General features: G+C 46.0%; 1 protein-coding gene across 1 annotated transcript in view; it reads left to right on the forward strand.

The window, feature by feature from the left end:
* Positions 1-25769, forward strand: part of LOC141129499 (uncharacterized) — a 92322-nt gene extending 66553 nt beyond the window's left edge. The window contains exon 6 of the mRNA XM_073617572.1: positions 21112-25769. Coding sequence (XP_073473673.1) covers positions 21112-21126 — 15 coding nt within the window. The 3' untranslated portion in view covers positions 21127-25769. The remainder of the gene's footprint in view (positions 1-21111) is intronic.
* The last annotated feature ends 1224 nt before the right edge of the window (positions 25770-26993 follow it).

Below are 26993 nucleotides of genomic sequence, written 5' to 3' on the forward strand. Positions count from 1 at the left end.
TTAAAAGAGTATATATGTATATCAGAAAGACTCTGCGAATACAGGTGAGCTTACTGCAGCGTTTGATATGCATGTTGTAAATATAGTAAAGGAGTGTGTGTGTGTATGTATGTGTATATAAATTACTGTATCTCACAAAAGTAAGTACACCCCTCAGTCACGTTTTTGTAAATCTTTTCTTCTATCTTTTCATGTGACAACATTTAAGAAATGACACTTTGCTACAATGTACATCTTCCCTCCCCGGTGTCACATGACTCGTTAGTGTTACAAGGTCTCAGGTGTGAATGGGGAGCAGGTGTGTTAAATTTGGTGTTATCGCTCTCACTCTCTTATACTGGTCACTGGAAGTTCAACATGGCACCTCATGGCAAAGAACTCTCTGAGGATCTGAAAAAAAAGAATTGTTGCTCTACATAAAGATGGCTTAGGCCCGTGATGGCGAACCTTGGCACCCCAGATCTTTTGGAACTACATTTCCCATGATGCTAAACTACACTGCAGAGTGCATGAGCATCATGGGAAATGTAGTTCCAAAACATCTGGGGTGCCAAGGTTCTCCATCACTGGCCTAGGCTATAAGAAGATTGCCAAGACCCTGAAACTGAGCTGCAGCATGGTGGCCAAGACTATACAGCGGTATAACAGGACAGGTTCCACTCAGAACAGGCCTCGCCATGTTTGACCGAAGGAGTTGAGGTCACGTGCTCAGCGTCATATCCAGAGGTTGTCTTTGGGAAATAGACGTATGAGTGCTGCCAGTATTGCTGCAGAGGTTGTAGGGGTGGGGGGGTCAGCCTGTCAGTGATCAGACCATACGCCGCACATTGCATCAAATTGGTCTGCATGGCTGTCGTCCCAGAAGGAAGCCTCTTCTAAAGATGATGAACAAAAAAGCCCACAAACAGTTTGCTGAAGACAAGCAGACTAAGGACTAAGGACATGGATTACTAGAACCATGTCCTGTGGTCTGATGAGACCAAGATAAACTTATTTGGCTCAGATGGTGACAAGCGTGTGTGGGGGCAACCAGGTGAGGAGGACAAAGACAAGTGTGTCTTGTTTACAGTCAAGCATGGTGGAGGGAGTGTCATGGTTTGGGGCTGCATGAGTGCTGCTGGCACTGGGGGGGCTACAGATCATTGAGGGAACCATGAATGCCAACATGTACTGTGACATACTGAAGCAGAGCATGATCCCCTCCCTTCAGAGACTGGGCTGCAGGGCAGTATTCCAACATGATAACCACCCCAAACACACCTCCAAGATGACCACTGCCTTGCTAAAGAAGCTGAGGGTAAAGGTAATGGACTGGCCAAGCATGTCTCCAGACCTAAACCCTATTGATCGTCTGTGGGACATCCTCAAACAGAAGGTGGAGGAGCGCAAGGTCTCTAACATCCACCAGCTCCGTGATGTCGTCATGGAGGAGTGGAAGAGGACTCCAGTGACAACCTGTGAAGCTCTGGTGAACTCCATGCCCAAGAGAGTTAAGGCAGTGCTGGAAAATAATGGTGGCCACACAAAATATTTACACTTTGGGCCCAATTTGGACATTTTCACATAGGGGTGTAATCACTTTTGTTGCCAGCGGTTTAGACATTAATGGCTGTGTGTTGAGTTATTTTGAGGGGACAGCAAATTTACACTGTTATACAAGCTGTACACTCACTACTTTACATTGTAGCCAAGTGTCATTTCTGCAGTGTTGTCACATGAAAAGCTATCTGGGGAGAAGAGCCTTGGTGAGAGAGGTAAAGAAGAACCCAAAGATCACTGTGGCTGAGCTCCAGAGATGCAGTCAGGAGATGGGAGAAAGTTGTAGAAAGTCAACCATCACTGCAGCCCTCCACCAGTCGGGGCTTTATGGCAGAGTGGCCCGACGGAACCTCTCCTCAGTGCAAGACACATGAAAGTCCGCATGGAGTTTGCTAAAAAAAAAACACCTGAAGGACTCCAAGATGGTGAGAAATAAGATTCTTTGGTCTGATGAGACCAAGATAGAACTTTTTGGCCTTAATTCTAAGCGGTATGTATGGAGAAAACCAGGCACTGCTCATCACCTGTCCAATACAGTCCCAACAGTGAAGCATGGTGGTGGCAGCATCATGCTGTGGGGGTGTTTTTAAGCTGCAGGGACAGGACGAGGGAAAGATGAATGTGGCCAAGTACAGGGATATCCTGGACAAAAACCTTCTCCAGAGTGCTCAGGACCTCAGACTGGGCCGAAGGTTTACCTTCCAACAAGACAATGACCCCAAGCACACAGCTAAAATAACGAAGGAGTGGCTTCACAACAACTCCGTGACTGTTCTTGAATGGCCCAGCCAGAGCCCTGACTTAAACCCAATTGAGCATCTCTGGAGAGACCTAAAAATGTCCGTCCACCAACGTTTACCATCCCCCCTGACAGAACTGGAGAGGATCTGCAAGGAGGAATGGCAGAGGATCCCCAAATCCAGGTGTGAAAAACTTGTTGTATCTTTCCCAAAAAGACTCATGGCTGTATTAGATCAAAAGGGGCTTCTACTAAAGACTGAGCAAAGGGTCTGAATACTTAGGACCATGTGATATTTCAGTTTTTCTTTTTTAATAAATCTGCAAAAAATGTCAACAATTCTGTGTTTTTCTGTCAATATGGGGTGCTGTGTGTACAATATGAGGTGCTGTGTGTACAATATGGGGGGCTGTGTGTACAATATGGGGGGCTGTGTGTACAATATGGGGTGCTGTGTGTACAATATGGGGTGCTGTGTGTACAATATGGGGGGCTGTGTGTACAATATGGGGTGCTGTGTGTACAATATGGGGGGCTGTGTGTACAATATGGGGTGCTGTGTGTATAATATGGGGGGCTGTGTGTACAATATGGGGTGCTGTGTGTACAATATGGGGTGCTGTGTGTACAATATGGGGTGCTGTGTGTACAATATGGGGGGCTGTGTGTACAATATGGGGTGCTGTGTGTACAATATGGGGGGCTGTGTGTACATTAATGAGGAAAAAATGAACTTAAATGATTTTAGAAAATGGCTGCAATATAACAAAGAGTGAACAATTTAAGGGGGTCTGAATACTTTCCATCCCCACTGTATGTATGTATATATATGTGTGTGTGTGTGTGTGTGTGTATATATATATATATATATATATATATATATATATATATATATATATAATATCAGAGGGACCCTGGAAATACAGGTGAACTTCCTGCAGTATTTGGTACACATATAAATGTATGGGGACCAGCATGAAGTAAATGTTGGTATATGCTGTGGGACTGAAAGGGCAATAAATTAGTATTAATGCATTAAAAAGTATGAAAAATTGTTGGACCAGTGATGTGCAGAGTGCACAGTGAGTGGGAAAGGGCGGGGGTTTAAGGAAAAGGCAAACAAATGTGCTAAAAAGTAGCATAAATGACCCGAGTGTAATGTGAAACCTTCCCCTCCTGGAGGTGCAGCCGGTGTGTGCAGACTCGTGATGTGAGTGAAAAAGACTGCCATGTCAGGCTCCATTTATACCCCCCGAGGTGGGGAGGGGCCAAATGCTCCGCCCCCAACTTCATGTACGAACAAAGGAGAATAATGGTTAGTATGTCCTAGTAGATAAGGCACCTCATCCCGGAATTAAATATAAAGGGGAACAGAAAGGGGGAGAGGGATTATAGCACTGCCAGCAACAACTTAACACAGTAGATGTTGTAATAAAATTGATATATTTTTGCTATAAGTTTAAAAAATCAAACAATTAAACCACACTATAGAAGTGGTACACTGTATTGTGTTTTCTGTTGACCACTATCGCTGATGGTGAGTGGTAATAGCAGTTCAATTTTTCCCTACTAGTTTCGCCAAAACATTGGCTTCATCAGGGGAATAGAATATAACAGAAAAATGCGACTCTGAGAAAGAAAAAGGGACAATCACAAAAAGACCCAAACAGGCAATAATGTATTATAGTACACATCACTGAACGATTGCTCTGAGTGGTACCCAATGCCCAGTACCTATTAACCCAATGATACAACCCCGACCCAGGAGGGCTGACATGTGATGGAAATAGAACCTCCCCAAGGTTGCCATAACTACAAGCTTACCCCAACAGGCCCGCGGGGCAAGGCCAACGACGTCCACAGAGTGGGGGCGATAGCCACAACCAGCCACATAGTTGGCTGCAGAGGGCTTATAAAGGGAAGTCTGTAAACACTAAAAAAATTGTTTTAAATGAAAAAATGTTTCTGAACTTAGAAACCATCATAGTTAATTTTTTTTGAAAAAAAGGGGCTGAGAAGCCTCAATACATACCAAAACCTACATATTAAATAATGAAATAGAAGGGGCGTTGGTAATGTCAATTTCATGCACTTGAATCATGTGGACAAGGTATAGCAACTGATGGGACAATTATTTAACTGAATGAACAGAAAAATTATAATTAGAAATATAGATCATAAATTAAGAGTATAAATAAACTCAAAAGGGCTTAAGTATGTTAAAAAAAGTTTCTTTTTTTGCACAAAAAAAGAAAAAAAATTGATTACCCAGGAATGAAAGAATGCACTCAATGGCATCCATGAGCCAGAGGGATGGTGTGTATAGAAAAGAGATGGTATTAAGCAGACTATAAAGCCCCAAAAAGGGACCAAAAATGTCCAGGAATCAATGTGCATGAATCTGCTTCAGTGAAGAAAAAAACAAAAAAATGAGTCAAAGCTGATGCCAGTTTAGGCATCTCCAGGACAAAATTAAACCAGAGTGAGTAAGGAGGAAGTTATCTGGCATAAAGGAATCCAACACATCAACGCCCCAGTAAGTCAGCAAATGAGCAATGACAGGTCACCTTTTAAACCCCCCACCCGTTCATACCAGATATGTTCATACCAGAAGATGGGGAGCCGGAAGACTCCTCCTCTAATGACTCCTGTGCCAGAGAAACCCCAGGGTCAGAGTTTACCCCAATCTCAAAAGGTCTTTGTGAATTTTTCTGTGGAAGTAGTGCGCATTAATTTAAAATTGTCGCTTCTCAAGTTCCATTCTCAAAGGTTTTCAGGGCTAGGATCATGGCAGCCTGTACACTCGCCTTTGTGTTTGTTTTTTTGGGTATGCTGACTAGAATTACCCTGTCAGGGTTTCCTCTCCACTGAGAGATCTTGATCCACTTGAAAAAGATGTGTTCCCTTGGAAGATAAGTATGTCTTCAGTGATCTCTTACCTCATTCAGATCCTCACAAGCCCGGTGCACAATGCTCCAGTTTTTTAAAGGAAGTCTGCCAAAAGACTCAAGTTAAGGGCTCCAAGTCTGTCCACTGGGATGGATTGCTCGAACAGAGATTCCATTTGGGGCGAACACCTGATGACTTTCTTGTCCTCCCTCTCTAGGGGCACATAAGCAGCTTTGGGGGGCGTGGCCTGGTCAGAGTCCAGTCTGAGGTTGTCACTCCATTCATCGTAGCAGAACACCATAGATGTGCAACATCCAGGGGTCACCCTTTCCTTCCTTGAACCTTTGCAGGAGCCAGGAGGGCTCCATCCCCTTTCAGCACTCTAGCAGCAGCTGCGGATGCATTGTCTGCATACCCCCTCCCTATTGGGTCTGGCCGACCCACACACTTTCCCCAGGTCTATGGCTGAAATGTTGGTCAGTTTTGGCTCAGTCGGAGTTTCCCTGCAAGAGGCATGTGGACCATTGTGTCCCTTCCATTGGGAACATTGGCTTGGTCCTAACCTGTATATTTTTATGCAAACAATATTGGGAGGTGGGAGTGCTATTTAGCCACTTGAGAAGAAAGACTAGCACACTGGTCAGAGTCTACCACTCCTATTCTCTCAAGGCATTCCTTTTGCAATTCTCAGGCCTCAGTTTCTAGGCCAAGATCTCTTTCCCAATTTTGTTATGAACCCTGGGCTCTGAAGCCAAATAAATCGGAGATCAAGTCCTCTTCACAACAAAGGAATGCCCTCCCTGGTTCGGGTAAAGGGGCGTTTGCAAACCTTTTCTGATTTTTGGCAGTGGAGACAGTGGACAAGATTGGATCTGCAGTGCTGTGGGCTACAAGCTAGAATTTCAGAGCTTTTCCCTCCATGCTTCAATCTTTCAAATGTGTCTTGCTCTCGATCATCATCTTTCTCAGGGAGTGATCATTCCAGTTCCAGAAGACTAAGGTTCTGTGGGTTATAACAAAAAACTATTTATGGTTTCAAAACCAAATAATGTTTGTCTCATTTTGGATCTCAGACCTCTCAACTGGTTCTTTGTGTTCAGAAGTTCTGAATTGAATTAATGCATTTGGTGGTGGCCTCTCTACAGCCAAGGGATTTCCTGGCATTGTTGGACATAAAGAATGCTTTCTGAGGACTATCAGGGGTCAGGTTTTGGCCTTGGCAATCTTTTTTCAGAGAGCAATTGCTTCTATTTCCTTGGTGTGTGCCTTTGCACACAGTGTCATGCATTTTGCTCCTCTGGTCAGAGCGCCGTTGACTTTGTGTCATCTCCGTTGGTTCCTCTGTTTTCCAGAAATTTCAGTTTAAGCCATTTGTAACCTTCCTTTTAGTTCTTTTGATAGTTAAAGATTTTGAAACTGTCTGCCCTTTCTTGTAAGGAGCCATTCCTGACACTCCACATAAGGTGGTTATTCAGCCGCCAACTTTTTTTTGCCTTCCATCTTAACCAGGACAATATATTGCCTTCTTTTCGTCTGAAGCTTAAGATGTCAGGGGACAAAGCTCTTCAAATTTTGGATTTTGTTTTTGCTATTAGGCTTTACATGACGTTGATGGCCGCAATTCGCTAATCAGTCCCTTGTGTACTTCCCAAGGGCCCAAAGAGAGGTCACATAGCTTCCAAGTCTAATATTTTCTGTTATAGCATTCAGCTTAATTCACAAGCGTACAGTTTGAAAGGGAAGGTTTGACTTTTTTCAGCGACAGCTCATTCTACCAGGAGTGTAAGTACCTCCTGGGCTATTTGTCATCATTGTGAAGCCACTATATGGTGCTTGGCTTACACTTTTCCAAAGTTTTATCAGGTGGATGTTAGAGCCTTTAAAGCAGGGTTGCTCAACCTTTTGATGAGTGAGGGCCACTTTAGTGACTTGGTAACCGGTCGTGGGCCACAAGTGTGGTGGGTACTGCTGTCTGGTACTGCCGATTAATACTGCTGGTTGGTATTTCTGGGGGTATCCATGGTGGCTGCTGTACCAGATTCCGGTTTCTCGAACCGCCATCCCCGAGCTTCAGTGTGACAGGCAACTGTCACAGGCGGAATACATTTGATATCACTCCGACTGTGACAGAAGACAGTTCTCTACAGGAAGCATTGGCTTTGCTTCCTCTAGCGCAGGCTCCCCTCTTCACACTCGGGGGGTGGTGGGTCAGGAGCCTGCGATCTGGGTTTGCCATCCAAGAGCAGGAGGTGGCGGACCACATCAGAGGCTTCCGAGGGCCAGCGGTCGGGCACCCCTGCTCTAAAGACACTACCTTTGGTCACAATGTTTTGCAGGCTGCATGAGACTTTCCAGTTCCTGATTTTTAGGGCCTGTTGGCTTGTTCCTGCTTTGTCCTCTCCTTCTGTTCACTGTTTTGGGACATCCCTGTTATAAGGATTCAAGAAGACACTTTGTGTCCCCTGATGTATGATACAGAAAATGTGATTTTTTGTCCTGCCTATAAAATCTAATTCTTGAAATTCACCATGTGACACAGATCCCTCCCCCTCTTGTGATTTATGGCTTGCTACAAAACTGAAGCCCTACAGAGGTTATGCCTAGGAGGGGACTTTCTGACTTTTTTGCCCATGCCCATTCATTATTGGTTGGACTAGATGAACTTGTGTCTTTCCAACCTGACTAACTATGTAACTCATAAGGTTTCAAGAAGATGCTGAGTAAGGATGGGCTCGGGCGTGTTTCTTAACCTCACGTCCCCAAGCCCACCAGGAAGCTGACGCCGCACTGTGCTAATCACAGGCAGTGAGGCATTTTCCTAGTCCATGGCTGCACAGATCGGGAAATTTATCACTGCCTGTGATTAGCACAGTGCGGTGTCAGCTTCCTGGCGGGCACGGGCACATGGGGTTGCGAACACGCCGGGGCCTATCCTTAATGCTGAGGGATTCATTTACTAAAACTGGAGAGTGCAAAATCTGGTGCAGCTCTGCATAGAAACCAATCAGCTTCCAGGTTTTATTGTCAAAGCTTCTTTGAACAAGCTGAAGTTAGAAGCTGATTACCCTCACCCCACCCCACCCCCACCCCCACAATAAGTTTGAGATTTTTATTTCAAACCATAAAATTTTCATGCTGTGTAATAGATTTATTTATTACAGACATTTATATAGCACCAATAACTTTACAAAGTGCTTTATATACAGTACATTCGCATCCCTCTCTGCCCCAAGGAGCTTACAATCCAGTGTTCGTATCTCACAAACTTGCCTACAATACAAACTTGCATACATACACATACCAGGGTCAATTTAGACAGAAGCCAATTAACCTACTAGCATGTCTTTGGAGTGTGGGAGCAAACAAACACAAGCAGAGGGAGAGAACATGCTAAGTTCATGCAGATCATGTCCTGGTCATGATTTGAACCAAGGACCCCAAGGTGGAAGTGGTCACCACTACACCAATCTGCAGATTGTTGTGGACCTTTAAATTCCAGGCAATCCCATTTTGTCCATCAAAGACTGCTGGAAAGCTTCAGAAATTGCAGCAAATCAACTACATCCAGAACGGGTTTTTCCCTTTGTTATGCCCCATTAGGGATGAGCCGAACACCCCCCGGTTCGGTTCGCACCAGAACCTGCGAACGGACCGAAAATTCGCACAAACATTAGAACCCCATTTACGTCTATGGGACTCGACGTACGAAATAAAAAGTGCTCATTTTAAAGGCTAATTTGCATGGTATTGTCCTAAAAAGGGTTTGGGGACCTGGGGACCTGGGTCCTACCCCAGGGGACATGTATCAATGCAAAAAAAACTTTTAAAAACGGCCGTTTTTTCGGGAGCAGTGATGTTAATGATGCTTAACCACTTCAGCCCCGGAAGGTTTTACCCCCTTCCTGACCAGAGCACTTTTTACAATTCGGCACTGCGTCGCTTTAACTGCTAATTGCGCGGTCATGCAATGCTGTACCCAAACGAAATTTGCGTCCTTTTCTTCCCACAAATAGAGCTTTCTTTTGATAGTATTTGATCACCTCTGCCGTTTTTATTTTTTGCGCTATACACGGAAAAAGACCGAAAATTTTGAAAAAAAATGATATTTTCTACTTTTTGTTCTAAAAAAAATCCAATAAACTCAATTTTAGTCATACATTTAGGCCAAAATGTATTCGGCCACATGTCTTTGGTAAAAAAAATGTCAATAAGTGTATATTTATTGGTTTGCGCAAAAGTTATAGCGTCTACAAACTAGGGTACATTTTCTGGAATTTACACAGCCTTTAATTTATGACTGCCTATGTCGTTTCTTGAGGTGCTAAAATGGCAGGGCAGTACAAAACCCCCACAAATGACCCCATTTTGGAAAGTAGACACCCCAAGGAATTTGCTGAGAGGCATGTTGAGCCCATTGAATATTCATTTTTTTTGTCCCAAGTGATTGAACAATGACAAAAAAAAAAAAAAAAAAAAAAAATTACAAAAAGTTGTCACTAAATGATATATTGCTCACACAGGCCATGGGCATATGTGGAATTGCACCCCAAAATACATTTAGCTGCTTCTCCTGAGTATGGGGATACCACATGTGTGGGACTTTTTGGGAGCCTAGCCGCGTACGGGGCCCCGAAAACCAATCACTGCCTTCAGGATTTCTAAGGGCGTACATTTTTGATTTTACTCCTCACTACCTATCACAGTTTTGAAGGCCATAAAATGCCCAGATGACATAAAACCCCCCCAAATGACCCCATTTTGGAAAGTAGACACCCCAAGCTATTTGCTTTGAGGCATGTTGAGTCCATGGAATGTTTTATATTTTGACACAAGTTGCGGGAAAGTGACAAATTTTTTTTTTTTTTTTTTTTTTTTTTGCACAAAGTTGTCACTAAATGATATATTGCTCACACAGGCCATGGGCATATGTGGAATTGCACCCCAAAATACATTTAGCTGCTTCTCCTGAGTATGGGGATACCACATGTGTGGGACTTTTTGGGAGCCTAGCCGCGTACGGGACCCCGAAAACCAATCACTGCCTTCAGGATTTCTAAGGGCGTACATTTTTGATTTTACTCCTCACTGCCTATCACAGTTTCGGAGGCCATGGAATGCCCAGGTGGCACAAACCCCCCCCCAAATGACCCCATTTTGGAAAGTAGACACCCCAAGCTATTTGCTGAGAGGCATGGTGAGTATTTTGCAGCTCTCATTTGTTTTTGAAAATAAAGAAAGACGAGAAAAAAAAAATTTTTTTTTCTTTTTTCAATTTTCAAAACTTTGTGACAAAAAGTGAGGTCTGCAAAATACTCACTATACCTCTCATCAAATAGCTTGGGGTGTCTACTTTCCAAAATGGGGTCATTTGGGGGGTTTTTTTGCCACCTGGGCATTCCATGGCCTCCGAAACTGTGATAGGCAGTGAAGAGTGAAATCAAAAATTTACGGCCTTAGAAAGCCTGAAGGCGGTGCTTGGTTTTCGGGGTCCCGTACGCGGCTAGGCTCCCAAAAAGTCCCACACATGTGGTATCCCCATACTCAGGAGAAGCAGCAGAATGTATTTTGGGGTGTAATTTCACATATTCCCATGGCATGTTTGAGCAATATATCATTTAGTGACAACTTTGTGCAAAAAAAAATAAAAAAAATAAAAAATTGTCTCTTTCCCGCAACTTGTGTCACAATATAAATTATTCCATGGACTCAACATGACTCTCAGCAAATAGCTTGGGGTGTCTACTTTCCAAAATGGGGTCATTTGGGGGGGTTTTGAACTGTCCTGGCATTTTATGCACAACATCTAGAAGCTTATGTCACACATCACCCACACTTCTAACCACTTGAAGACAAAGCCCTTTCTGACACTTATTGTTTACATAAAAAAATAATTTTTTTTTGCAAGAAAATTACTTTGAACCCCCAAACATTATATATTTTTTTTAAAGCAAATGCCCTACAGATTAAAATGGTGGGTGTTTCATTTTTTTTTTTCACACAGTATTTGCGCAGCGATTTTTCAAACGCATTTTTTGGGGAAAAAACACACTTTTTTACATTTTAATGCACTAAAACACACTATATTGCCCAAATGTTTGATGAAATAAAAAAGATGATCTTAGGCCGAGTACATGGATACCAAACATGACATGCTTTAAAATTGCGCACAAACGTGCAGTGGCGACAAACTAAATACATTTTTAAAAGCCTTTAAAAGCCTTTACAGGTTACCACTATAGATTTACAGAGGAGGTCTACTGCTAAAATTACTGCCCTCGATCTGACCTTCGCGGCGATACCTCACATGCATGGTGCAATTGCTGTTTACATTTGACGCCAGACCGATGCTTGCGTTCGCCTTAGCGCGAGAGCAGGGGGGACAGGGGTGCTTTTTTTTTTTTTTTTTTTTTTTTCTTTATTATTATTATTTTTTTATCTTATTTTTAAACTGTTCCTTTCATTTTTTTTTTTTTTTTAATCATTTTTATTGTTATCTCAGGGAATGTAAATATCCCCTATCATAGCAATAGGTAGTGACAGGTACTCTTTTTTGCAAAAATTGGGGTCTATTAGACCCTAGATTTCTCCTCTGCCCTCAAAGCATCTGACCACACCAAGATCGGTGTGATAAAATGCTTTCCCAATTTCCCAATGGCGCTGTTTACATCCGGCGAAATCTAAGTCATAAAATGCTCGTAGCTTCCGGTTTCTTAGGCCATAGAGATGTTTGGAGCCACTCTGGTCTCTGATCAGCTCTATGGTCAGCTGGCTGAATCACCGGCTGCATTTTCAGGTTCCCTGTTGAGACAGGAGAGCCAGAGAAAAACACGGAAGACGTTGGGGGGGGGGAGGGGCATTCCCTCCCACTGCTTGTAAAAGCAGTCTAGAGGCTAATTAGCCGCTAGGATTGCTTTTACATGAAAGCCGACCGCTGGCTGAAAAGAATGATACCAAGGTGATACCTAAACCTGCAGGCATCATTCTGGTATAACCACTCAAAGTCGTGAATGGCGTACCTGAAGACAAAAAAATGGTTAACAATAAAGCACAGTAAACGGTAAAGTATAAAAAATTGCATACCTGAAAAGCAAACATGATAAAACATAATAACAATAAAACATTGCAGAATAGAATACAGTAAAAAAGAACAGAACAATAGAGAGAGAGAATAGAGAGAGAAAGAACAATAAAACGACAACTATTTTTTTTTTATTTTATATTTTTGTATGTGTTTTTTTTTTTTTTTTACACTTTTTTTTGTAACTAACTTTTATAACTGTAACCGGTTCCAGGTTCGGGTCTCTCAAAATGCGATGGCATCTTGGGAGACCCTGTGAAAGTGTGCCTAGTCTGTGCAATGCTGTACCCTACGCTAATACTCAACTAGTGAATGGTAGCGTTCAAAACATTCACCAATGCAAAGACCAGGATTGTCAGGACAGGAGGGACAATAATAGCGGGTGTCACGTCTATATCCGCGCTTGCTGCAGACACAACATCTTTTTTGGGGGGGTTCGTTGGGTAGGGGTACTCGGGAGGACATAAAGAAAATGCCTCTCATGCAGCCGACTGCATTTGGTTGGGGATGTGAATGGGGGAAGTACAGGCGCTGCAGAAGTGGTGGGTTCCCAATTAGGATTGGCGAATGCAGCAGGAAGGGCACTATGGGCACGACGGGCCTGTGTTTGTCTTTTTGGTGGCAGCGGGACACTACTTGTACTTGCCACCTCACCAGCTTGAACTGCACTTATGGGACTGGCCACGTCACCAAGTGTTACTGCAGTGCTGGTTTGACTACGACCGGGGTGTACTAGGCCGCTGGTGCTTGCCAGTTCACCAAAACGCTACCAAAAAAACTGTTAGCGATCGCAAGGATCAGGCCTGACTCTGCGAATGCTGCAGTTATGCGTTTAGTGTTTTGTAAGTGTCAGTGATCGATCGATACTGCACTTGGGTGGGCTGGGCTGGGCCGGGCGGAGGGGCAAAACGCAGGTGCTAGCAGGTATCTGGGCTGATCCAGCTAACACTGCGTTTGTGGGAACCCTAAACTGCTGGGGACGCTAGTATAGATCTGATCGGATCAGATATTGAACCGATCAGATACTATACCACTAAGGGAGGCGTATGCTGCGTGCGTGGGTGTTAGCGGTACTGGCGCTAACCTGACGCTGCCTGGGGCTGGTGCTTGCCAGTTCACCAAAACGCTACCAGAAAAACTGTTAGCGATCGCAGGAATCAGGCCTGACTCTGTGAACGCTGCAGTTATGCGTTTAGTGTTTTGTAAGTGTCAGTGATCGATCGATACTGCACTTGGGTGGGCTGGGCTGGGCCGGGCCGGGCGGAGGGGCAAAACGCAGGTGCTAGCAGGTATCTGGGCTGATCCCGCTAACACTGCGTTTGTGGGAACCCTAAACTGCTGGGGACGCTAGTATAGATCTGATCGGATCAGATATTGATCCGATCAGATACTATACCACTAAGGGAGGTGTACAGTGCGTGGGTGTTAGCGGTACTGGCGCTAATCTGACGCTGCCTGGGGCTGGTGCTTGCCAGTTCACCAAAACGCTACCAAAAAAACTGTTAGCGATCGCAGGGATCAGGCCTGACTATGCGAACGCTGCAGTTATGCGTTTAGTGTTTTGTAAGTGACAGTGATCGATCGATACTGCACTTGGGTGGGCCGGGCAGAGGGGCAAAACGCAGGTGCTAGCGGGTATCTGGGCTGATCCCGCTAACACTGCGTTTTTGGGAACCCTAAACTGCTGGGGACGCTAGTATAGATCTGATTGGATCAGATATTGATCCGTACAGATACTATACCACTAAGGGAGGCGTATGCTGCGTGCGTGGGTGTTAGCGGTACTGGCGCTAATCTGACGCTGCCTGGGGCGACGCATATCACCGCCGGGCGATTAGGGGGCTAAACCTTTATTCGGTAATAAACGGCGGGTGCCCTGACACTATAAAAAATAAACTAACTAACCAGCGTCACCCGTAACAGTTATACAGTGATCAGTGGTGAAAGGGTTAACTAGGGGGCAATCAAGGGGTTAAAACATTTATTAGATAGTATATGGGGGTCCCTGTCGCTATAAAACGCTGACGGCGAACCTAAATATTTACGTCCCTAACTAGCGTCACCAGCGACACTAATACAGCGATCAGAAAAAGGATCGCTTAGTGACACTGGTGACAGGGGGTGATCAAGGGGTTAAAACTTTATTAGTGGGGGTTAGGGGGGTATCCTAGACCTAAAGGGGGGTAATATTCACTGCCCTAACACTGTAACTGTCACAAACTGACACTATGCAGTAATCAGAAAAAAAAAAAAAAAAAAAAAAAAAAAAATACTGCTAATGTCAGTTTGTGACAGGGGGGGGGGTGATTGGGGGGGGATCGGGGGGCGATCGGGGGGGGATCGGGGGTGTAAAGTATGCCTGGCATGTTCTACTGTGTGTGTTTGTGTTGTGTGCACTTACATGTCTTCTCTCCTCGGCGCTGGACGGAAACTGCCAGACCGAGGAGAGATGACATCACATCCTCTGCCTGTGTGAAACTACACACAGGCAGAGGAGGATTCCCATTGGCTGGGAGCGATCGCGAGGGGGGGGCCACGATCGGATGGTCTCCCCCTCGCCTCCCGACGCTCCCAGTCAGATGCCGACCGCCGATGGCACCGGGGGGGGGTCCGATCGGACCCCCCGCCCGCGGGAGGCAGATCACGTACAGGTACGTGATTCTGCCTGCCCGTGCCATTCTGCCGACGTATATATACGTTAGGCGGTCGGCAAGTGGTTAAAGTAAAAAAAAAAAGTGAAATATTCCTTTAAATATCGTACCTGGGGGGTGTCTATAGTATGCCTGTAAAGTGGCGCGTGTTTCCCATGCTTAGAACAGTCCTTGCACAAAATGTCATTTTTAAAGGAAAAAAAGTCATTTAAAACTGCTTGCGGCTTTAATGTAATGCCGGGTCCTGGCAATATGGATGAAAATCAGTGAGACAAACGGCATGGGTACCCCCCAGTCCATTACCAGGCCCTTTGGGTCTTGTATGGATATTAAGGGGAACCCCGCACCCAAATTAAAAAAAAAGGAAAGGTGTGGGGCCCCCAGGCCCTATATACTCTGAACAGCAGTATACAGGCGGTGCAAACAAGACAGGGACTGTAGGTTTGTTAAGTAGAATCTGTTTGTAATTTTGAACGGGTACATTTTTAACGTGTTTAGCTCCAGCCAAAAAATCTTTTTTTAAGCTTTTTGGAAAACATAGGGAAGGGTTATCACCCCTGTGACATTTGTTTTGCTGTCTGTGCTCCTCTTCAGAAGATTTCACCTCACTTTTTGTCCCAATGACAAATGTTTTTTGAAAATTTGGGGTTTTTTGTGGAACAAGGATTGGAAAGCATCAGTGAAAAGGAAAAATGTTTTTCCCATATTAACTCTTACAGGGGAGAATTTCCCTTCCTAGGGGTAGATTTCATCTCACTTCCTGTTGTCTCCTTCCGTTTGCAAGTAGGAGTTGTTTGTAAGTTAGATGTTTGAAAGTAGGGGCCTGCCCTATATACTCAGCAGAAATTTGGGCCTTAGGTGGTGTTGTGGCCACAACACTGTAAGCCCTCACAGGGCCCTGCTGTGAAATATTAGATCAAGAATTGTAATTACATGCTCCTGTTGAATAAGGGCAGAAAAATTGGGCCTTTGGTGGTGCTGGTGCCACAACACTAAGTCCTCACTCGCTCTTGGTGGGCGCAGAAATGGGCCCTGCTGTGAAATATTAGATCAAGAATTGCAATTACATGCCTCTGTTGAACAGGGGCTGAAAAATTGGGCCTTAGGCACTGGTGCTGGTGCCACAACACTGCGACCCCTCACTGATACTCTAGTTGGAACGCAGGAACGAGCCCTGCTGCAAAGTATTGCATCAAAAATTGTAATTACATGCCCCTGTTAAACAGGGGCTGAAAAATTTGGCCTCAGGCACTGGTGGTGGCGCCCAGAACCAAAAATGTTCTTACAAGCTATCAGCGTAATCATTGAGGAGGAAGAGGATAATTACTCAGGATAGTCACTCAGCATCAGCATAGGCAGTCTTTGAAGGGATCTGAGATTTCAAAAAAAATTATTCGGTTACACCAGCATCAGGTGCTTGGTAGCTGGTGGTGATCCAAGACTGATTCATTTTTATGAAGGTCAGTCGATCGACCGAGTCGGTGGACAAACGCACCCTGTGATCAGTTACAAAGCCTCCAGCAGCACTGAATGTGCGTTCCGAAAAAACGCTGGATGCAGGACAGGCCAGTAGCTCAGTTGCATACTGTGCAAGCTCTGGCCAGTGATCCATCCTCAAGACCCAGTAACCCAGAGGATTTTCGGTGGGAAAGGTGTCCAAGTCAGATCTTGCCCCTAGGTATTCCTGCACCATGTAAAACCGACGCTGGTGATGGTTGCTGGAACCGATCATACCTTGGGGCTGCGGACCAAAAAATTGTCTGAACGCATCGGTCAGACGGCCACCTTCTCCACCGCTCCTTCTTTGACTGACCGAAGCCTCAGCAACACGTTGTCCAGAAACAGGAGTTTGTAACCTCCCAGTCTCTGGGAACGCATTGCACAGACCTTTCTGCAAGTCCTCCCGAAGATGTTTCATCCTCTGCTCCCTCTGCGATGGCAAGATAAGGTCCGCAACCTTACCCTTGTAACGTGGATCAAGGAGGGTTGCCAGCCAGTATTTGTCCTTCTCCTTGATACCACGAATACGAGGATCCTTACGCAGGCTTTGCAGGATCAGGGAAGCCATGCAGCGTAGGTTTGCAGAGGCATTCGGTCCGGAGTCCTCTGAGTCACTAAGGACGACATGGTCCGCAGCCACCTCCTCCCAGCCACGTACAAGTCCATGTGTTTCTTGGGACTGATCCCTTAAAGACTGCTGCTGATGCTGAGTGCCAGGCTCCACCTCCATACTGACACAATCCTCCTCCTCGTCCTCTTCCTGTGTGATCGGCGGGCACGAAGGAACACTGTCTGGATAAAGGAGGCCTTGAGAGCTAAGGAAGTCCTCCTCTTCCTGCCTCTGTTCTGCCCCAAGTGCCCTGTCCATTATTCCACGCAGCGTGTGCTCCAACAGGTGGACAAGAGGGACAGTGTCACTGATGCATGCACTGTCACTGCTCACCATCCTCGTGGCCTCCTCAAATGGTGACAGGACAGTGCATGCATCCCTGATCATGGCCCACTGGCGTGGGGAAAAAAAAACAAGCTCCCCTGACCCTGTCCTAGTGCCATAGTCACACAGGTACTTATTGATGGCCCTCTGCTGCGTGTGCAGCCACTGCAGCATGGCCAACATTGAGTTCCACCTGGTGGGTATGTCACAGATTAGGCGGTTCTTGGGCAGGTTAAACTCCTTTTTGGAGGTCCGCCAGCCGAGCACTGGCATTATATGACCGGCGGAAATGCACACAGACTTTCCTGGCCTGCCTCAGGACATCCTGTAAGCCCGGGTACCTGCCCAAGAACCGCTGCACCACCAAATTAAGGACGTGAGCCAAACAGGGCACATGGGTCATTTGTCCCTGTCGGAGGGCAGAGAGGAGGTTGGTGCCATTGTCGCAAACCACCATTCCTGCCTTAAGTTGGCGTGGCGTCAACCACCTCTGAACCGGCCCCTGCAGAGCTGACAGAACCTCTGCCCCAGTGTGGCTCCTGCCCCCCAAGCACACCAGCTCAAGCACCGCAAGGCATCTTTTGGCCTGTGTACTTGAGTAGCCCCTTGAACGCCTACGGAGCACCGCTGGTTCCGAGGACAAAGCACAGGAAGAGGCCATGGAGGAAGAAGAGGAGGGGGTGGAGGAAAGAGGTGTGTCACAATCATTAGTAGTGGCATTTTGGAGGCGTGGTGGCGGAACAACCTCCAACACTATTGCACCTTGTCCTGCATCCTTCCCAGCTGCCAGCAGAGTCACCCAATGCGCCGTGAAACTTAGGTAATGTCCCTGTCCATGCCTGCTGGACCATGAGTCAGCGGTAATATGCACCTTACCACTGACCGCCCTGTGCAGCGAGGCATGGACATTGCCTTCCACATGCTGGTAGAGAGCCGGAATTGCCTTCCTTGAGAAAAAGTGGTGTTTGGGTACCTGCCACTGAGGAACCGCACATTCCACAAACTCACAGAAGGGGGCAGAGTCTACCAACTGAAAAGGCAGCAGTTGAAGTGCCAGCAATTTTGCCAAGCTAGCATTCAACCGCTGGGCATGTGGATGGCTGGGAGCAAACTTCTTTCGGCGGAGCAGCAGCTGGGGCAGGGAAATTTGCCTGGTACAATCTGACGTTGGTGTACCAAAAGCAGATTGCCCACAAGTACTTGGCTGTGACACACCTAATTCTACACCTTCATTCCTCTCAGTGCAGGTCTCAGAGAGGACTGAAGGTATAGTGGGGTTGGAGATCTCAGCTGATGAGGAGCAAGGAGAGGTCCTCTTTGTTCTTTGGTGTGGGTCTTTTAGGTATGCTTGCCATCGAACTGCATGGCAGGTCAACATATGTCTGGTCAAGCATGTGGTACCCAAGCAGGAGATGTTTTGGCCACGTGAGATACGCTTGAGACATATGTTGCAAATAGCAGCGGTGCGATCTGATGCACTCGTCTCAAAAAAGGCCCACACCAAAAAACTTTTTGAATAAAGCGCAGAGACTGCAGCGCCCTGCACATGCGGAGCTCTGCAGTGTGATGCAGTCAGTGTGCTGCCCTTAGGCTGGCCCCTGGAGGGCATCCTGCTTCGTTGGTGATGTGCCGCCTCCTCCTCCTCTCTCCTATCAGGCACCCACGTTGAGTCAGTGACCTCATCATCTCCTCCCTCCTCATCACTGGAGCAAACCTGGCAGTATGCTGCAGCAGGGGGAGCATGACTACGAGATTGCAGTCCTTCTTGGGCACCCCCTCTGTCCGTGCTCATGTTACTGCCTTCATCTAGCTCAGTATCATCATCAGAGCCTTCCAAACGCTGGGCATCCTCCTGGACCATGTACCCAACACTGTGGTCAAACAGTTCGAGGGACTCCTCAGGAGGACATGGTGGGGCTAGGGAAGGAGTCACTGATGACATTGAGCAGAGGGAAGAGGCCGCTGCTTTGCCAGACAAAGTACCCTGAGCATGGGTGAGAGGTTGAGGAAGGCTTGGTCATCCACTCGACCAAGTCTTCCGCATGTTGCAGCTCAACACTGCCAGCTGCCGAAAAAAAGGCCAAGTGTGTCCCACAGCCACGTGCTGATGAGGATGCACCGTCTCCACGACCAGCACTAGACACAGAGCCTGCTTGCCCTCTTTTATTGACTTGTGACTGTCTGCCTCTCCTTCAGCTAGCAAAATCAACTGCCTGCCTGTAGTATGAGAACACCACCAACCTTCTACATGTAGCTTTAACTGAACACTGTGCAGAGCTCGCAAAAAAATAACTTGTAGGTTTAGCTGAACACTGTGAGGAGGACACACTACACTACCTTTTAGTTTTAGCTGAACACTGTGAGCAGGACGCACTACACTAACTTGTGGCTTTAGATGAACACTGTGAGCAGGACGCACTACACTAACTTGTAGCTTTAGATGAACACTGTGCATAGGTCTCACTACACTAACTTGTAGTTTTAGCTCAACATTGTGAGCAGGACGCACTACACTAACTGTAAATAGTCTAGCTGCCTGACTGTGGTACTAATAGGATCAAAAGAACACCAGCAATTTTCTTCAGGTAGCTGTAAATACTGTAACAAGACAAGCCTGCCTGTCAGTAGGAAGATAACAGGAACGGATCAAGCTTAACTGAATACTGTGTGTGTGTGTGTGTGTGTGTGTGTGTGTGTGTGTGTGTGTGTATATATGTATGTATATAACACCTGGGATGCATATATATACACAATACACTGTAGGTGCAGCTCACTCACTGACTGTCCTGCCTAATCTAGCTAACTCAAATGAAATGACACTGTCTCTCTCTCTCTCTCTCAGCACGCCGGAACACACTACACAGGGTCGCCGTGCAGGCGGCCTTATATAGTGTGGGGCATGTTCTAAACCCCCTGAGCCATAATTGGCCAAAGCCACCCTGGCTTTGGCCAATTACAGCTCTCTTTACCGACGGCGCTGTGATTGGCCAAGCATGCGGGTCATAGTGCATGCTTGGCCAATCATCAGCCAGCAATGCACTGCGATGCCGCAGTGAATTATGGGCTGTGACGCGCCACACGAATTTGGCGCGAACGGCCCATAACGTTCGGAATTCGGCGAACGACCGAACAGCCGATGTTCGAGTCGAACATGGGTTCGACTCGAACACGAAGTTCATCCCCATGCCCCATACACATGATCAGAAATTCTGCCAGCAAAAGTTGGATGAGAGCTTTTGGTCAGAAATTCCGACTGTGTATGCTCCATCGGACTTTTGCTGGTTCTCTATTTTTCGGTCGGAAAAAGTTCCTATCCGAAAATGCGTTCGTCTGTATGCAATTTGAACACGCAAAAAATCAATAATGCTCGCAAACAATTCGACACATGCTCGGAAGCATTGAACTTTGTTTTCTCGGCTCGTCGTAGTGTTGTACGTCACCGCGTTCTTGACGGTCGAAAGTTCCGAGAACTTTTGTGCGACCGTGTGTATGCAAGCCAGGCTTGAGCGGAATTCCGTCGGAAAAACCATCCAAGTTTTTTCTGACAGAATTTCTGACTGTGTGTATGGGGCATTAGTCTTATGAATATACAATATACAGGAAACTGGGTGACTCTTTAATACAAGGTCGTCAGATCTTTGCTGTGTCTGCTCCAACAAATACTGTCCTACAGTTACTGTTGTGTATAAAGAATGAAGAATGTATAAAGAATGAATGTTGTCTAATGCTCCTCCAGCTCTCCATGTTACCTCCCTTAATTGTCATATTTTCCTTCTTCTAGGCTGAAAGGCTCTAACATGAAGGCTCGGATCTGTTTGCACTATGAAATTGTATATCTCATAGGAAGGTCTTTTCCAGTCCTCTGTCTTCTGGAGCCAAATACAAAGGGTCAAAAACATGCACAGAGAATGGATCCTCAGCTTCCCTATAACGAAGTATTGTCCTATCAATCACAAAGAAGGCACATTACCATTATGATTTCCTTGCTTGCTTTCATGCTTCTTTTATCTTTTTTATTTATTCTGCTACATTTATATGACTTTATGATTTAATGTGATAACCTTCAGCTTGCCATCTGTGCCGCCATATTATAGCATGTGACTGTGGAAGAACTGATGGTGTCCCCTCCCTGGATAAAGAGTTGATATTGTAGAAAAGGGTCCTCTGCAGAACTGGTTGTCCACATGCCATCTATCACCATGAGTCCCCAGTGCCGTTTTAAAACAGTACTGGGATATTAAAACAAAATGGTGGCCATCTGCATACAGACACCGACTCCCTGTTGCATAAATGTGAATAAGATGGCTTCAGCTTCTGTTATCCACCTGTAGACAACTCCTCATTTTGGGGGCTTATTTTCATTGTTTTAGGGGACTGGGATATTGGCCATTTGTCCAAGTACCACTTCAAAACCGTACCCAACTCCGCCAGTGGGGGGTACAAACTGGAACCACTGTCTGGCTGTGGCAGACAGAACCAGCACTAAGCCCCGGGACTGAAACCATCATCTCCTGGGCTTCTGATGCTTTTACAGATTTCTCCATAGGAGGACACTGTATAATCATAAACCGTCCTGTATTGATGTCAGACCATTACCATTCAGTATTGTAGACCTGGATAGACCTGATGGCTCTGTCTCTCCTCTCCATGTAGCAATAGATCTCTAATTGAAGTGATCTGCTGCCGCATTGAGGAGTCTGGATCTGTTCTCCATGGACCAGATCCTTCCCACCATCAAAAAATAAAGTTTATATATAGTGTGGTATAAATATATAAAATATTCCCTATTGGGAATAATCCCGGGGTTCCAACAATGACGCTGGGCAACTATGTAAGTCACATTTCTAGTGAGTTGGCACCTGTGGAAAAAATCGCTGTCCTGATAATACGTGCCTTCGGCAGCCTGCCTTAATCAATTTTTTTTTTTGTTTTTTATCTTAACAGATGCCTTAATCTTAATGTTATGCAAACAATGTCCGCAAACCATTTCTTCTCCTGCGATTATCGCAATGTAGTGTTAAAAGGGGAATAAATCTCTCCTAAAGTTAAAATGCATATGTATAATTTGAGCTTTACAATTCCACTATGTTACATAAAAGTTGCACTACTGTGATAAGGTTTTATGTTTTTGGCGTAAATATATGGGGGGGCAGAAATTAAAGTGGTTGCAAATGTTCAGTTTTTTTTTTTTTTTTTAAATAACAAACATATACTTACCTCCACTGTGCAGTTCGTTTTGCACAGAGTGGCCCCGATCCTCCTGTTCTGGGGTCCCACGGCGGTTCTCGCGCAATAGCTAACCCCCTCTGGGAAGCTCTCTCCTGAGGGATTTACCTTGCGGGTGCGCTCCCGTGTCATACACTCGGCGGCCATAGCCGCCAAGTGTACGACTCGGCCCCACCCCCCCGGCGGCCACGTCATTGGATTTGATTGACAGCAGCGGGAGCCAATGGATGTGCTGCTATCAATCTATCCAATCAACGTCGAGACTCCATGGAGAAGAGGACGCCAGGGACGCACAGAGCAGGTGAACGGGCTCAGGTAAGTAAAGCGGGGGGCTGGGGGGACTGTGATTGGCAGGTTTTTTTTTTTACCTTAATGCATAGGAGGCAGGAAAGACATTGGGGGTTCTAATAGTCCATAAAGAGGACCTGTCACCTGTCCATGCTATCACATAGGTGGCTTGTTGGCTCCCCTGTGATGGCAATAAAGTTAAATGAAAAAAAAAGTTAAAAGTTGTAAATAATCGAAAAAATATTAAAAGCCCCCTCTCACCCCCTTCATAGGTCACTGCAAATGCGCAGCATAGGTCATGCATGTTTATGTAAGCATAAATTGCACCGCACATGTAAGATATCGCAACAAGCTTTGGAGGGAGAGCAAAAATTTTAGGAATATAATTCATGGTCAACTCTAAACTGGTAACCTGTAAAAACCTTTAAAGCATCTTGAGAATTTGGAGCTCCATGGCTTTTTTGAGATTTTACAGGTTCCACGCTTGTTAAGATGATTTATTAAAACCCCCAAATATATTTTCTGAAAGCAGAGACCCTGGAGAATAAAATGCTGGTAGTTGCAATTTTCTTTTATGTTACAAGACATTAGCACTCATATTTATCAAAACCATATTTGCGGTAGAAATGCTCTTCAGTTTATTTTGGTGCACAAAAACACAATATATTCCCCGATTTTTGGTAACACATAAATAGACGAGGTTACATTGAATTAACTATCGAACACATTAAAGTGGAGTTCCACCCAAAAATAGAACTTCCGCTTTAAGAGCAGGTGACCCCCTCACATGCCACATTTGGCATGTCATTTTTTTTGGGGGGGGTAGCGGATACCCTCTTTTTAGAGGTTTCCAGCTCCCACTTCCTGCCGGGGCTCCGCGGCGCCAGAAGGAAGTTCACCTCTCCCCCTCCCTCTCGGCAATCATCTGGGACACGTCACAGTTCCCAGATGATTGCCCGGCCAATCGCGGCGCAGCTCGTGCATGCGCAGTGCGTGCCCGGCTGTGAAGCCACAGCCGTGCGCCCACAGTCATGATGCCGGCATCGCAGAGAGGAGAGGGAGACGAGCGGGGCTTCGTATGCCTGCACCGCTGGGACAGGTGAGTGTCCGATTAATAAAAGTCAGCAGCTACACTTTTTATATGGGTGGAACTCCACTTTAAGCCTTAAAATTGAAAAACGGCGACAGACTATGGTAGGCCTAAAATTTTTGCTCTAACTCTGGCATATGCAATACATAGTGTTTGTTACAATCATTTTTGTAAGTAGATGTACTTGGTGGATTACCGATGTAGATGTGTATTTCTTTAAGTATTTTCATGTTTTTGCTTTATGGATGTTATTAATTGAGTTGAGCTGTGAGTGAAATGCTTTGTGTTGTTTGTACGGAATAATAAAGCTTAACAAGCTTTGGATTTTATGGTGTGCCACCTACTTCTTTTCATTGCACTTACTGATAGACCGGTCCAAGGATGTGATTGGCACCCAGTTAGCCAAAGGAGTGACAAAGAGATGACCCCTGTCCCCACCAGTGGCTGCCCGTCCACTAGGGGTGCACAGGTGCTGCCCCTTCTATCTATGCGTCCTGTCCCCTGATCATCTACATGCAGGGGAGACGGAGGCATGGATTCCAGTGAAGGGGGGGGGTTGGAGCACATGATTAGAGCCTGAGGCTCTAATAGGCTTCAAAAAAGGGTGATCATGTGGTGCAGAGCGCTGCTCTCCGAGCCCACCCAGTTGTGTTACAATAGCAAACATTCATTCGCTATTGTAACACTGATTCTCCTCCCAGCCAATCAGTCACCCGATGGTCGAAAGGAGAGCCAATCAGATTGGTCGGCTGGAGGAGGAGGGAGCAGACGCATGGAGGAGAGGGGACAGAAGATGGGAGCTGAGCCAACAAGCAGACTGGAGAGAAGCTGACACCGCCCGCCGTGCTGCCCGCGAGATGAGGGAAAGTGCGAGGGGGTGCTGCCCATGACCCAAAAGGGTGGCCGACGGGGGGGGGTGGCGTGGGATTATTTGCGGCCCCCCCAAAAAAAATAAACACCAGCCGCCACTGGCCCCCACCTATAACTGGCCATCACAGCGAGGAGCACATGGAAGGGCAAATGCATGAAAGCCAAAACCAGAGAAAATTCCCAGCTCAACTCACCAACCAGCTGAATTATCCTGGCCAAAAGTCTGCGTTAAAAACGTGTTTAGTTGGCACACATGTGCAAACGCATGCATAAGCTGCAAGGCCTCTTTATGGCACCCTGTGTATCACTTGCAGTCCTGACCACCTAAATTTATGAGAGTCTCCACAGTTGAAGCACATGCAATCTAATGGACAGATAAGGGGCCAATCCTCCTTAACGGCACAGGGGGGCACATTGGACACCCAGCAGATAGCATAATGGCAGCAAAGGTACCCAGAGTGTCCCCTGACCGAATTTACACCAGTAACAAAGAGATGGCACCCTGCCCCCACCTAGAACTGGCCTTCACAGCGAGGAGCACACGGAAGGGCAAACGCACGCAGTGATACAGGGTGCCGTGAAGAGGCCTTGAAGCTTACAAATGTATTTGCAAATGTGTGCGAACTAAACCCTTGATTTTAATGCATACTGTTGAACAGGTTAATTTGGTTGGTAAGCAGACTGGCTAGAAAGACAAAACCAGAGAAAATTCCCAGCTCAACTCACTAACCAAAGTAGTGGTCCACCATAAAGTCCTTGGAGCAACAAAAAGCTTTTGTTTTTTCTATTTTTTGTTACAATGTAGCATTTTGCTTTTTATATAGATTTTTTACATTTGCCATACAAAGGGATGCTCTATATATTCATATTTATGGCTCCCTGGACCAAAGATTATTCATTGCTTTGTGTGGATATATTGTACTAGATCTGTTATGCTATGCCAATAAACTGATATTTATAATGAATGATTGTGGAGGAGTTTTGATTTCTGTGGAGAAATTTGCTGCTGAAGGTTTATTCCTCATCGCTGAGTCTCTTCCTATGACATGGTGTGCTGGAGTTGTATCAGGGATGTGCAGTTAGGTAAGGCAGGGCCTCACCTGCCATGAACATTAAAAAAACCAAAATAAAAAAAAAATCGAGCTTCGAGGGTCATAGCTTGGTGACCTTTGGTCAGAGACCCCAAATTTAGGAGAGTATATAGCCTAAGCCCTACCCCACCACTGTGGCTGGTAGGACCTATGGTTCCAGAGATTACAGGGCTCATTGTGCAGCCTGTCAGAAGCTACATACAGAGCGGCCAGTTTAAATAGAAGATGGCACACTGTTTGCAGCAGACGGAGAGGATGAGCTCACAGGGCCTCTCCTCACTTCTTGTCAGAGGCACTGAGCTCAATGGACAGCTTGGAGTCTTGGACCAATGGTAAAGTACCATTGGCCCAAGCTGTCTAATAAAAATGCCGCAGTGGAGGCACGCCTCTCACTGCAGTGTCATAGAAGGGGGGCGTGTGTCTAAAAGGCCAATACTCCCTTCTAGCCCAGCCCTCTTAATTAGAAGGAAAAAACATGGGTTTATGGGTATAAGATTTACCCACAATCCCATGTGTTTCTCACACAGTTAAGAGGGAGAAACTGATTCTGTTGAAAAGGTACAAGCTAAATCATATTTCTCATTCGTTCATTGACAGACACAGCGCTTCTTTATTCAGAACCATAGGGTTATATCACCCCCTACAGGAGTAGGACACTAGGCAGAAATAAAGGCTTGGCTATACCCATGGGCAGTCCTAGGTGATATACACCCCCCTCTCTGCTATAGGCCTTCATTTTCATAGGCCTTTTTTTCTGCCTAGTCAGGAGTAAGGACCTAGTTCCCTGCTGGGATCTCTAGTCCTGGCAATTTTTGTTTGTAGATCTCACCGGAAAAAATACAGCAATCAAATGCCAGGCTGGGCGACGGGCTGGACACGTGTTTCAGTGGTCTCCCCAGTCTGTCCAGCAAGCGCTTGCAGACTGCAGCTACACGGTAGAACAGCCATGACATAGCCCTACTGGACGGGGGCTGGCCCTGCGAGTTAAACGTCTCGCGAGATCGCATGCGACCGGGTCTCTGCTCGAGTCGCAACGTCCCTCATTGCCGACAGCCCCCCACTTTGGTGGTGGGGAGGTTCTGTCTGGAGCAGTGCCCG

Source organism: Aquarana catesbeiana, linkage group LG02 (assembly GCF_042186555.1).
Source record: "Aquarana catesbeiana isolate 2022-GZ linkage group LG02, ASM4218655v1, whole genome shotgun sequence".
Lineage (NCBI taxonomy): Eukaryota > Metazoa > Chordata > Amphibia > Anura > Ranidae > Aquarana > Aquarana catesbeiana.